The sequence below is a fragment of the Centropristis striata genome, chromosome 7 (assembly GCF_030273125.1).
Source record: "Centropristis striata isolate RG_2023a ecotype Rhode Island chromosome 7, C.striata_1.0, whole genome shotgun sequence".
Lineage (NCBI taxonomy): Eukaryota > Metazoa > Chordata > Actinopteri > Perciformes > Serranidae > Centropristis > Centropristis striata.
In genome coordinates, this window is record NC_081523.1 from 11229014 (window position 1) to 11243042 (window position 14029).

At 40.3% G+C, this 14029-nt stretch overlaps 1 protein-coding gene across 1 annotated transcript in view; it reads left to right on the forward strand.

Moving 5' to 3' along the window:
* pole (polymerase (DNA directed), epsilon) overlaps positions 1–14029 on the forward strand; it is a 29899-nt gene that overhangs the window by 5794 nt on the left and 10076 nt on the right. The window contains exons 13-34 of the mRNA XM_059338034.1: positions 85–217; positions 315–428; positions 989–1201; positions 1285–1392; positions 2336–2464; positions 2550–2652; positions 2757–2903; positions 2984–3129; positions 4173–4321; positions 4480–4572; positions 6037–6339; positions 6870–7065; positions 7237–7451; positions 10091–10193; positions 10296–10376; positions 10463–10585; positions 10988–11197; positions 11575–11787; positions 12224–12367; positions 12460–12600; positions 13320–13473; positions 13653–13759. Coding sequence (XP_059194017.1) covers positions 85–217; positions 315–428; positions 989–1201; positions 1285–1392; positions 2336–2464; positions 2550–2652; positions 2757–2903; positions 2984–3129; positions 4173–4321; positions 4480–4572; positions 6037–6339; positions 6870–7065; positions 7237–7451; positions 10091–10193; positions 10296–10376; positions 10463–10585; positions 10988–11197; positions 11575–11787; positions 12224–12367; positions 12460–12600; positions 13320–13473; positions 13653–13759 — 3325 coding nt within the window. The remainder of the gene's footprint in view (positions 1–84; positions 218–314; positions 429–988; positions 1202–1284; positions 1393–2335; positions 2465–2549; positions 2653–2756; positions 2904–2983; positions 3130–4172; positions 4322–4479; positions 4573–6036; positions 6340–6869; positions 7066–7236; positions 7452–10090; positions 10194–10295; positions 10377–10462; positions 10586–10987; positions 11198–11574; positions 11788–12223; positions 12368–12459; positions 12601–13319; positions 13474–13652; positions 13760–14029) is intronic.

Genomic DNA, 14029 nt, shown 5'->3' on the forward strand with positions numbered 1-14029 from the left:
CTTCCCATGCTGCCTTGATTTGGTCCCACGTATGAGGACAAAGGGTTAATTGATTTCTAATATCATGATTCTCTTCTGTGTCAGGTGGGTAAAGAGAGACAGCTACCTGCCGGTGGGAAGCCATAATCTGAAGGCCGCAGCGAAGGCTAAACTGAGCTACGACCCGGTGGAGCTGGACCCAGAGGAGATGTGTCGCATGGCAACCGAGGAGCCACAGGTACAGAGACGGTCTTCAGTTTGTGACAGCTCAGAAAAAAGCAATCGAATTGTTTTAAAAGATGCACGAGTTGACTTTTTCTCTGTTTCTCCTGTAGACTTTAGCCACATACTCTGTGTCAGACGCTGTGGCCACATATTACCTGTACATGAAATACGTTCACCCCTTCATCTTCGCTCTGTGCACCATCATCCCCATGGAGCCTGATGAGGTTTGTCTTTTGTGTGCTTTTTTGTAAAAGGATGAAATTCTAAAAAAGATAAATGCGTTTTTTTTTTAACTTAAATTTTATTTCAATTTTTGCAGCATATACAAACATATATATACAAATTCACATTTAGTCTGCTGTTTTTCATTTGTGATCTGCTTAATACAGCATTAAAGCATATACATCAAGTCAAATATGTATAAATGACATGGTTAAACCAAAGTAACACAAACAAACAATAAGTAACTAAATAATAAACTGTGTTAATGGAAATAAATCAAATTAAATTAAGTGAAATAAAGTAAAATAAAATAAAGGTAACATGAGATTATTGCATTAGTATGGTCATGGCAGGTCTCCATCTGTGAACAAATATATCTTTTTGAAGCCTCAAGGAATAAGTTATTTGTTCCATGTGATAAATTTCCCAGACCTTCTCAATCCACATATTGTATGTTGGAGGGTCGGGTTTTAACCATTTAACAGTAACACATTTAAGAGCTGAAATCAGTAATATTTGTCGATAAATGCGTTTTTATAATTATTCATGTCTTTTCTTCCAGGTGCTGCGTAAAGGTTCAGGCACTCTGTGTGAAGCTCTGCTCATGGTGCAGGCTTTCCACGCAAACATCGTCTTCCCCAACAAGCAGGAGCAGGTCTTCAACAAACTGACGGACGACGGTCACGTCATGGACTCTGAGACGTACGTGGGCGGCCACGTGGAGGCGCTGGAGTCCGGAGTGTTCCGCAGCGACATCCCCTGCCGTTTCAAGATGGTACATCTCAGCTCAACTCACAGCTGGTTTGCTGCTTTGCTGCCTTTTGTGTGTTTTAACTGTTTGGTCTCTTGTGTTGACAGAACCCTGCTGTGTTTGACTTCCTCATGCAAAGAGTTGAGAAGACGATGCGTCACGCCATTGAGGAAGAGGAGAAAATCCCTCTGGAGCAAGTCACCAACTTTAATGAGGTATGTTGACTTTCATGAGGTGATGTTTTTCCATAGTTTTTCCTGTTTTTCCTTTTGATTTAAACAATGTCACATATTTTATTGAGTTTGAGATACATTACATTACATTACATGTCATTTAGCAGATGTTTTTGTCCAAAGCGACTTACAATAAGTGCATTCAACCTGATGGTACTAGACATAGACCACAGGAATCAAGTAAGTACATAACTTTAAGAGCTAACTGTCATTGCTACAGGAGTGCTATATGTTAAAGAAGAAAAGAAGAAGAGAAAAAAGAGGCGCATTTTTTTAATAAAAAAAAATAAATATATATATATATATATATATATATATATATTTTAAAAATATATAAATATAAAAATATATAAATATGTGTGTTAGGTGACCATGACTTAACCGAGGTATTGTTGGAAGAGATAGGTCTTGAGCCTGCGGCGGAAGATGTCCAGGCTGTCTGAGGTCCTGATGTCGGTGGGGAGCTCGTTCCACCATTTGGGAGATAATTCTAGAGTAGAATTATCTCAATGGTTCCGACAAGAAATCTGTAATTTTTAAGAGTCTGTTTCATTTGTTCACCTGTCAATGGCGCCATATCCCCTCTGTGCATGCATCTGCCGGAAGCTTTCATTAATTAACTTTTTATCAATTTTTAAGCCACATTTTTACAATACACTTTTTCAATATTGTTAATTTTTAATCATAGCCCCTCCGGGATGCCTTGTGTCCCCGGACAGCATCAAGGAAACACTTTTTTTTTTTTAGTTGAGACTGTTTTACTCAGTCTGTTTGGTTCTGATCACTGGGTCCATTTTTTTTTGGAGAGGAGAAGACCTCTGGAGATAATCCAGTTCGTCTTTTTTCATTGTTTGGATTGAGAGAATGACAATGACGTTGTGTTTTTCCCATTTGTGCTACAATAATGAAATCTGTTTTCTCACAGGTGTGCGAGGAGATCAAAACGAAACTGATGTCCCTGAAGGAGGTCCCAAACAGGATTGAATGTCCCCTTATCTACCATCTGGACGTTGGAGCCATGTACCCCAATATCATCCTCACCAACCGCCTGCAGGTAAAAGAAAAATCAAAAGGCATCTGCACAACATGAAACACATAGAAGAGCATAGAATTCAGTACTTTATACTCTGCTCTTACAGCCTTCAGCCATGGTGGACGAGGCCACTTGTGCCGCCTGTGACTTTAACAAGCCTGGTGCTACCTGCCAGAGGAGGATGGCCTGGCAGTGGAGAGGGGAAATCAGTAAGTTAAAAAAAAACCCAAAGAAATGAGGATTAATAGAGGCTCAAAACCTGGCAATATTGCTTTTCAATAACGTGGGGTTGAAAATTTAAATATGTCTGCAGTGCCGGCCAGCCGCAGCGAGTTCCATCGCATCCAGCAGCAGCTCGAGTCCGAGAAGTTCCCGCCGTTTTTCCCCAACGGCCCACCTCGAGCCTTCCACAATCTCAACAGAGAGGAGCAGGCCAAGCATGAGAAGAAACGTCTGGCAGGTACTTTTTCCTTAGATTCCTTAATATAGTAAATGTCTAGGTGCCAAAGCATAGTGTGACGTGTCCTGTCTCTGTGTCAGACTACTGTAAGAGGGCCTACAAGAAGACACACGTCACCAGGCGGGAGGAGCGAGTCACCACCATCTGTCAGAGAGAAAACTCCTTCTACGTCGACACCGTGAGAGCTTTCAGAGATCGACGTTATGAGTTTAAAGGACTCCACAAGGTATATTTGGTTTTATTAATATTCACTATGCTGTATTGTATTTCTGAATGTTCTTTCCTTAGACTTTCTTGCAGCTCAGCTACAAAGAGATAAGATAAAATATGACTTTATTTGTCCCGCAGTGGGGAAATTTAGTTGTCACAGCAGCTCAAGATACAGACACATAGATATGGAAAAACAGAATAAGTATATAAACAATACACATATACATACATTTTATACACATTATGTACAGACATTTCTGTTATTTGGTATTATTATTAACCCTCTGGGACCCCTAGGGACATTTTCAGCCATACTTGTCATTTTTCACTTTTGTTTCGGCAATAATTTTGGCTGTGAAATGGTAGTAAATTAGAGCCTCAAAATGTAGTGGAGTAGAAGTATAAAGTTACATAAAATGTACATAAAAGTACCTCAAATTTGTACTTTAAGTCCAGTACTTGAGGTAATGTACATAGTTACTTTCCACCATTGCTACCTGCCTCTTCTAACTTATACATATCAGTTAAGAGTCCTCCTTCAGAAACTGTATGAGGATTAAAGGGATAGTTTGTGCATTATTATACAAAACTTGGTACAATTATTGTCAATGCCTTCCTGAGGATAACCCTTTAAGGTTTTATTGATCGGCCCCTAGGTGGCACTGTGGTGGCAGTCTAATTTCATATTTGGTACCGTGGCCACACTATAACACTTAAGGCAATGAATTATTATATTATTATTATTATAGTATTTTTTTGTGTTTGTTTACCTGAAAGTACTTTGCATTTTACAGATGTTTTAGCATGTTAAATAGGTTGTTGCATGTAATAGTATGATCATCAATGAATAAATATATTTAGATATATGCAGAGATATACACAGTATAGAAAAAGTGGTATGACATATATAATAATATAGAAAAGAAATACAGAAGGCCTTATATAGGCCTAATGTGCTTGGATTGAACTATTTACATTAGACTTGTATTTGTAATTGCACACTGTACTTGAAAACAAAATTACATTCTGTGCTGTACTTGTTTTCCTCATTTGCTCAAGGTGTGGAAGAAGAAACTGTCAGCAGCTCAGGACATCGGAGACGCTGCTGAGATAAAACGCTGCAAAAACATGGAGATCCTGTACGATTCTCTTCAGCTGGCTCACAAGTGTATTCTCAACTCTTTCTACGGCTACGTCATGAGGAAAGGGTAAGAATCACCCGCAGTTTTCATCCTTCAATCATCCTTCCCTCACTCACACTGTCACAGGAGCTCTAAAGCTTCGGCTGCTGCTGAAAGTGGTCAGAGCTGAGTGATTAACTGCTGTGGATTTGATGTCATGTGTGCTGCCTCTGTGTTTCCATCAGGGCGCGCTGGTACTCCATGGAGATGGCCGGCATTGTGTGCTTCACCGGAGCCAACATCATCACTCAGGCCAGAGAGCTCATCGAACAAATAGGGTGGGTGTCATATCGATAACGAGATACCTCATCACAGATATTACCTTTTTGGTCAGTGAAGGTCAGCTCCAACTCAGGAAAGATGGAGCTGGAAGCCTTCCACCACCTAACAACTTTTCATTACCAGATCAGAGCCAACATGTGGGCTTGTATCCAGCTATGCAGTGTTGTGTTTGTCTTACTTTCCTTGTCTCCTATCCCATGTGTTTCAGTGGGTCAGAATAGGCATGTTTCCACTAGTTTTTGAGTACTTTTTGGAAAGCGGCGGTTTTTGGCTACGCCCACTAGTTAGTCCCCTCGGCCTCTGTTCCCATACAGGTACTTTTGTAGCGGCTAATCAACAGAGTTTGAATGTGACGTAAATGGTTCCGTGACACTTGATTATTCAGCGTCAATTTCGACCGTGGCGTCAGTGACGCAACACTGACTTGTCGGCGGTCTTTTTTTTTTCCTTTGTCCATCGTCTTCTCTTCTTTGGTTGCTTGTTCTTGATTCTCTCGTCTCAGTCTGTTCTGCTTATTTCTTTTAAAAATGGCGCTGTTATGTTGTGGTTGTGTCGAGTTCCACTCAGGTCGTATCCCGCCTCAACCGTATCCAATTAGCATCGACCAGTAAGTAGCGGCTCAGAAAAGTACCTACCTGAGGCAGGTACTTTCTGAGCCACTACCTGAGCCGCTAACTGGTGAAGTTGGCCGGATCCACTCTCCCTAGCCACACCCATAGCAGTTCACTAGAGGGTAAAAATACCTAATGGAAACGCGCCTAATTATACGAATACTTTATTTTTGGATAGGGACAGTGCACATTAATGAACATCGATAAATCTTTGTAAATATGCAAATAGCAAAGCTGCTAGTTTGCATCCGTATTCCCTAAAAAATTAAAAATAAAAACAAATATAAAAGACAGCAAGTACATAGGTAAGATACAAATAGAGGAGACAACACACACACAACACAACACAACACATAGCAGACCCAGACAGGATATAACTAAGCAATAAAAAGTAATGTTCAAGTCGTCTCAAGTCCAGTTAGTGGTCACACTTTTGATGAAATTTGAGCCATTGTTTTAGATTTCCTTTAAAAGAAGAGTAAGTTGGACCCCCCCCCCCGACAACAGATAACACATGCCTCCCAAACGTAGTGCACCTGTGGGGAATCTCACAGTCTCCTCTAACACAGGCCCTGGTGCTCACACCTCCCAGAGTCCTTTTCTTTATAAATTCATTCAGCAGCAGTGGAGCTAGACCATGGAGAGTCTTGTATACATAACAGGCAAATCTGAAAGTTTTTAAATTATGGAAACTTAAGAAATTATTATGAATTGGTTGTATAACTGAATTTGCTTGAAACGGTCATGTGTTTGGCATCTAACCACTTCCTAATATGTGAAACTGAAAAACACTGTAATAAATTTTCATTTCAAACTTTTCACATCTTCAACATCTTCTCTGCGCTTCAGGAGGCCGCTCGAGTTGGACACTGACGGTATCTGGTGTGTCCTCCCCAACACCTTTCCTGAGAACTTTGTGGTTAAAACCAGCAACGAGAAGAAGCCCAAGGTGACCATCTCTTACCCAGGAGCCATGTTGAACATCCTGGTGAAAGAGGGCTTCACCAACGATCAGTACCACGAGCTGGTCGACCCCGGCTCCCTCGATTACAACATCAGGTCAGAGAACAGCATCTTCTTCGAGGTGGACGGACCGTACCTGGCCATGATCCTCCCTGCTTCCAAGGAGGAAGGGAAGAAGCTGAAGAAAAGGTATGACCATAGAGCAGCGGTTCCCAAACGTTTTTAGCCGCGCACCCCCTTCTATGTCCCAACCGTGTTGACGCACCCCCAATCCCCCACACCTTCAAAAAATCAAAATGCAATAAGCTTTTTTATAGCCATATTAAAGGCGGCATGTTTAATCATGCTCAAATGAGAACACACATATAATTAAATAATCACCATCACAACAATGCGGTCTATAATGCAACAAAGTTATGCACAAGCTTCAACTTTTAAGGGCAAAGAGAGGCAGAAAGCAGATAAGTTGGGGAAAATGTTAAAGTATTTTGAGCCGCGTTGAACAAAAATTGCAGCAAGTTTAAATGAATTGAATAGCCTGCATTTATTTATTAATTAATATTACAGTTTTTGATTTTACTTTTTACAAAGGAAATGTTTATTAACACTTTATTGTGTGTGCCATAGAGGGTTTCAAGATCTTTAGCAGTTAGTGACTGGGCAAGGTCCATATTGAAACGTACGATTGTGTTGATTTGAGGTTTCTCTGTTCATTTTAGGTACGCTGTGTTTAATGAGGACGGCTCTCTGGCTGAGCTGAAGGGTTTCGAAGTGAAGAGAAGAGGAGAGCTCCAGCTCATTAAGATTTTTCAGTCTTCAGTGTTTGAGGCTTTCCTCAAAGGTACCACTCTGGAGGAGGTGTACGCATCTGTGGCCAAAGTGGCCGACTACTGGCTGGACGTTCTGTACAGCAAGGTAAAAACCTGTCATCAAAATGTTTACATCATGCTTTCAGAAATGCCTGGAGTAAAATAGATTAAGCAGGCTTTTTACGTAAAATAAATATATTTTGCAGCAAACTTGCAAAACATTGATCTTTTTTACAACAAGCTGATGAATTTATTTCACTGTTTATTTGTTTTTCAGGCTGCCAACATGCCAGATGCAGAGCTGTTTGAACTGATTTCAGAGAATCGTTCGATGTCCAGAAAGCTGGAGGATTATGGAGAGCAGAAGTCCACTTCTATCAGCACAGCGAAGAGACTGGCTGAGTTCCTCGGGGACCAAATGGTGAAAGATGCTGGTCTGAGCTGTCGCTACGTCATCTCCAGGAAACCTGAGGGTTCTCCTGTCACAGAGAGGTGGGACAACAGCTCTGAAAATACACTTTTATAACTCAAACTATTACAGAAAGCCATTTTCACTGTTTCATATCAAATCAAAGCAGTGGGAGAAGGTTTAAGAAGACACAGATGATGGATGTGAGTGGCTGTTTGACTTGTCGCAGTAGGTGTTACTAGAGCTGGGTGATACATTAATTCTCATTATTTTATATATTTAATTTTAATTTATGGTTTAGGAGGACGTTTAAAATGAAAAATCGATTTACACTTTAACCACCGCAGCTTCTCTAGCATGCGCTAATAATGAAGTGTCTTTCCAAAATGACACAGTATTCTAGGTCATCTGGAAGTGGTTCAGTTTATTTTTATTTTTTAACTTTATTTTTATTCAACAAGAAAGAACATGGTACAAAACATTCCTTGACAACAGCACAGAGTACACATGGCAGTGCGAAAAAACTAAACAAAGACAGAAGACATACTAGGTCAGGGGTTCCCAAACTTTTCCTTGCCAAGGCCCCCCAAATAGCATTAGCTTCTGGCCGGGGACCCCCAAACCCACCGACAATGCTACAAAATATCCAAATAAACATCAACTTTTAGAATGTATTTTCTTACTTTTATTTACCATTCAATAATTCCATAACAACTGTCTACACAGATTATGACGTCGTCATGCCGAATTTGCAGCTGAACTTGAGAATCCGACGATTACGGCAGTTTACGTATTGTACGGTTCAGGACAAATGGTTATTAAAAAAATAAAATAAAAAAATAAAAAAAATATATATTTTTTTTCTCATCTTCCCTCCAATTTTCTGAGGCCCCCCTAGCGCCCCCTGGCGGCCCCCCAGGGGGCCGCGGCCCCCACTTTGAAAACCACTGTACTAGGTTACAGCAAGCTGAATAATAATGAGTACAGTATAATTAAATAAATAAATGAAAGAATAATGGACAGTCAGGACAGTACAGCACAGTGTGAGATCCCTTCAGCTAGAGAAATATCTTGCAATAGGTAGCCACCACCTCTTAAAGATATCCGACCGTAATTGTAACCGAGCAGTTAAAGCCTCCATTCCACACACCTCCCTCAACTTCTGTTTCCACTGTGCCACTGTAGGTGGCCGTGGATTCAGTGGTTCAGTTTAAAGCATCTGACCTCAACCAAACCACTGACCGCTATCGATTTTGTCGAGCATGAGATGCGGCCTCTGGACCACCCCGAAAGCACGGGAGCTTCAAGCCGGCCGTCGTACCACTGTGGTCGAACCAGCCACCGTCATACACTGTGACTCAAAAGAAAAGTGTTGAAATAGAGTATATACAAAATACATGTATGTAATAGGTTCATTGGATTATATGCACAGGAAGTATAAAACATGTTAACAGTGTTCCTTATTACTTTACTTTCATTGTACATCTCTGATTACAACGTCAAGATCAATCATCTTTACTGTATCAATTTGTTATTAAACTTTTTATTTGAAGAAAAACAAAACCGCACATACATGTTGCTCTACATCTTGTAGACATATCAAGCCTTTTCATTAAAACATGAAAAGAAAGAAAATGGTTTAAAAAACGAAAAGAAATTAAAGAGAAGAAAAAAAATAAGTAAATAATAAAAATCACATCCTTGCAAAAGCATTTACACTCTATCACAATACTCCTATAAAGACATACTTATACCTAAATAGATCAACTTGAAAATCAGAAATAAAAATAAAATAATGATAATAATGATAATTCGAAAACCACAATGTACACCTTCCTTCATCCATGTTTTCTTTTGCAAACAGTACCTTATCATGGGGTGATAACATTGATGACAAGAGCAACATCAACTCAAATAACAATATTATTATATATTGTTATTAACAATAACTTAAATAAAGATGGTTTGCTGCATACATGTATAGCGCTGATTAATACTAGTATAGTTATTGAAACAGAAACAAAAAACAGAACCAGATGAGCGGAGTCGAGAACTCGAGAGGGGGTTTATCACTTACTGTATCAATTTGACAATTCTTGGGGCGTCTGTACGCTCATCTGATCAAACAGCATCTGACAGTTTTTCAAAAAGCAACATTTTGATATTGATTGGTCGTGTGTGTGTGTGTGTGTGTGTGTGTGTGTGTGTGTGTGTGTGTGGAGGTGAGAAAATAGCCACTGTTTAAACTGCTCAAGCTCTTCAGTTTCTATACAACTACTTGCGTGGGAAGTGCACTATGAGTGTTTTCCATGGAAGACTTTCCAAGTGTTGACCATTCCTTGTTTAAGAGGCAAAGCATGTAAATGTAATGTCCACAGTTTGATTCTGGCCATGGACATTATAATATATATATATATATATATATATATATATATATATATATGTATATGTATATGTATAATGCATGCCATCCCCCTCTCCATTCCCTCTGTATAAACGCTCTAAGTTGTCGAGAAAGGGAACAAAATGCCATAAAAACTTGGCTGAAAAACACACTGCCATGATGATAGATGGGATAGCTTTTCTTCTGTTGGCAGGATCAAATAAAATGATGTCAGAGTTGCTTTCCCAGTGTTAAATGTTTGTGGAGAACAAGCACTTTGTAATATAAGCAGAAATAAAAGCATCGAGTTTGACACTGATAGATGTCTCTTTCCATCAGAGCCATTCCTCTGGCCATTTTCCAGGCTGAGTCCAGCGTGAAGAAACATTTCCTCCGTAAGTGGCTGAAGATGCCCAGCCTGCATGACTTGGACATCCGCTCTGTGAGTTTTTAAATCAAGATTTAATGCACTTGGAAGCAAGCTGTAGGATAAGCTGTGTGGACTCGCCTCTGACATTAACATTTTCATTGGGGGCTTTTTCAGATCCTTGACTGGAGTTATTACATCGAGAGGTTGGGCAGTGCCATTCAGAAAATCATCACTATCCCTGCAGCTCTTCAACAGGTAAACTTAAACACATTTCATTGATCCGTCAGTCTGCCTAAGGCTCGTGTACAGATACGATTTTAACTGTTTCGGTTCGTCATCAGGTGAAGAATCCTGTACCCAGAGTGAGGCACCCTGACTGGCTTCACAAGAAACTCTTGGAGAAAAATGATATCTACAAGCAAAAGAAAATCAGTGAGCTGTTCACCAGTGAGGGCAAGAGACAGGTTTGTTTACCCCACAGCACAGTCCTCTGTCCCTATCATGCGTTTTAAAGGTTCAGTGCTTTAGTCAAAAATGTTTGGGATTTGAGTTTCTTCTAGTCAAAGACAGTGTCTCCAACCTTTAGCCCATCCTGCTGCCCCATTTGACACATTCTTCATTTCTTAACCCATTGAGGCCTAAAACGCCTGTAAAACCTCTGGGCGATTTTAAAATAAGCCCCTAAAACCTGAAGTTTTTCTGGAAATTCAACAGAAGTGTCAACGCTTCTACTAAATAATAGATTTTTCAGCCTCTGTAGCAGATAGAAATGAAATTCAAAAAGTATTTGAGAGCTTATACAAATACTACAAAACAACGTATCCGCTTTCCAGGCTTCAATGGGTTAATGTCCTCTTCTCTCCCAGGTGGCCCATCAGCCTCTTGAAGCAGGCCAAGCTCAAGACATAGAGGACTTTGGGATGCCGGCCAGACCTCTGCAGCCAGCCATCCTCATCAGCACCAAGCGTAAGCGTGCTTCTCAGGGAGAGGACAGCCAAGTGGAGTCTCAGGATGTCGAGCTCACGCAGTCCTGGAGAGAGATCCTGGGGCCACCACCAACTATGGGAGACACGCGGGTAAACTATCAGAAACAACAAGCACCAAGTGTTGCCTGTTGTGTGCTTTCTTGTCATTTCTTACACCATCTGAATACACTGGAAATAACACAGAGGTGTTTCATGTGGGGTGGGGGAATTAAGTTATTTCCCTCACAATTTATTTTTTATTTATTTTTATTTATAAGAGACACGGGTAACATGTTTTATAAGCCCTGTAATTATAATCTAATTAATGTAATTCCCATGCCAGCATTTGGTATATACTCTAAAGCAGACGTTTACCATAAAGGTAAGAATTCAGGGGGACCTTTAGCACCAGCTGGATGATTTCACATTTGATTACATTTTCCCCTGGAGATATATAACAAACTTCGAAAAATTGTGTCTGTATTCAGGAGGAGATTCTGGTGTGGCTGCGTTACCATAAGAAGAAGTGGGAGCTGCAGCTGAGGCAGAGGAAGGAGAGGAAGAAGAAGAGGAGGCTGCTGGATGGCGAGGCTCAACCCGTCGGCGGAGGAGTGATCAGAGACGGCCCCACCACCGGCCTGGGAAGCTTCCTTCGCAGAACGGCACGCAGCATCCTGGACATGCCGTGGCAAATCGTGCAGGTGGGGCAAAGCCAACCCATTCTCATCTGATGAGGGCGGCTGTGGCTCAGTTGGTAGAGTTGGTTGGCCCCCAACCGAAGGGTTGGTGGTTCGATCCCTGACCATGGCAGCCTACATGTTGAAGTATCCTTGAGCAAGATACTGAACCCCAAATTGCTCCCGATGCTGCGTTCATTAGTGTGTGAATGAATTCCCAATGGTGGCAGGTGGCACCGTTTAGGGTAGTCTCTGCCACCAGTATAAATGTGTGTGTGAAAGGGTGAATGAGCGCAGTCTGTAGTGAAAAGCGCTTTGAGTGGTTGCAAAGCGACTAGAAAAGCGCTATATAAGTGCAGGTCCATTTACCATTTACCATTTATCTGCAAGTCGGCATAACAGATTAATGAAATCCCAAAGAAAAACGTCTAATCTTCTCATCCTGTTTCCTGCCTCTCAGATTGCAGAGACAAGTCACCCTGGTCTGTACAAGTTGTGGGCTGTGATTGGACACGACCTCCACTGCATGAAGCTCAACATCCCACGTGTCTTCTATGTCAATCAGAAAGTCCCAAAACAGGAGGAGGGAGCTACATACAAAAAGGCACGCAATAGGAAAAGGCAGTAAAAATGCATTGCCATTCTTATATTTGTGTTGTCATAATAATTTGACCATGTATATATTTTTGTCTTCAGGTTAACCGCATGCTGCCTCGCTCCAACTTGGTGTACTACCTTTACGAGTACAGTGTGCCAGAGGACATGTACCAGGAGCACATCAATGAGATCAATGCTGACCTGTCTGCCCCGGACATTGAAGGGGTCTATGAAACACAGGTATATATGCATCTCTAGTATTTTCATAACCTCACTTATGATGCTCTTTGTGTGCACAGCGTGTCCGTGACCAAGGTTATAATAGTTTTGGATTTTTCATTAGTTTTAGTTTTAATTTTGTTGTGAATTTTTGGTTTCAAATTCAGTTAGTTTTAGTTAATTTTTAGAGTAAGTTTTCTAGTTTTAGTTTAGTTTTTATTTTTTGAAAATGCTTAGTTTTAGTTTAGTTTTTATTAGTTTTACTGTTAGTTTTAGTTTTTTTGTAATGGGGTATTTGTTGGGTACGTGATTCAAAGTGGTCATAATAAATGTTTCCTTTATTTCCTTTGTCTGATCCATCTCAGCCCCAATAAGGTTATTAACTCTTACAGTTCTGGGTGTTTTGAATTTTGGTTCTAGTGTAAACATCCCAGTCTCAGTAAACATATTCACCATGTGTTGCATGTTCAAATAAATCCACTGAATTATGAATGAAAAAAGTTGACAAAAACGAAAACTAAGGACATTTTCACTATAATTTTAGTTAGTTTTAGTTAATTTTGTAACCACAAAATACAGTTTTAGTTAGTTATCGTTTTTTAAAAACTCTAGTTTTTATTTTTATTTCAGTTAACGAAAATGTTTTTTCAATTCTAGTTTTCGTTATTTCGTTAGTTTTCGTTAAATATAATAACCTTGTCCGTGACTCCAGTTCGTAACTGTAAAGTGATCCCTCGCAGGTCCCGCTGCTGTTTCGTGCACTGGTGCAGCTCGGATGTGTTTGTATGGTCAATAAACATGTTGTGAGGGATTTAGCTGGCAGGGAGGCTGACACGTTTGACCTGGAGCATCTGGAGATGAGGTCTTTGGCCCAGTTCAGCTACCTGGAACCTGGTAAGCACCGACCCACACACTGGTCATCTTGAATTTATGTCAAAATGATCTGATTGGGATTATTGTTTTGCATTTGTTTTCACTCTAACCTAATATTTGTCCTGCTATCATGGGATCCTGCTCATGAACTTTATCAGTGTCAAGTTTTACATCACGGTGTTGTGTTCCCCATCCCCCAGGGAGTGTTCGCCACATGTACCTGTATCATCACAGTCAGGGCCACAAGGCGCTGTTTGGCCTGTTCATCCCCTCTCAGCGCAAAGCCAGCATCTTCGTCCTGGACACAGTAAGAATACATTTCAGATTCAGATTCAGATTTTACTTTATTAATCCCACAGTGGGGAAATTTCTTTGTTACAGCCGCAAAGTTTCACACAATTTTTAAGATAAAGATAAAAAATAAACAATCTAAGAAAAGACATTTAACAATATACAAATATACAACAATAATAATAATAATAATAATATACTATATACAACTTAGTGCAATTTTAAGTGGAGAAATGTGCAGAGTGCAGATTTATGCAAAAATGTTCAGGTTGTGTTGGTGTGGTAA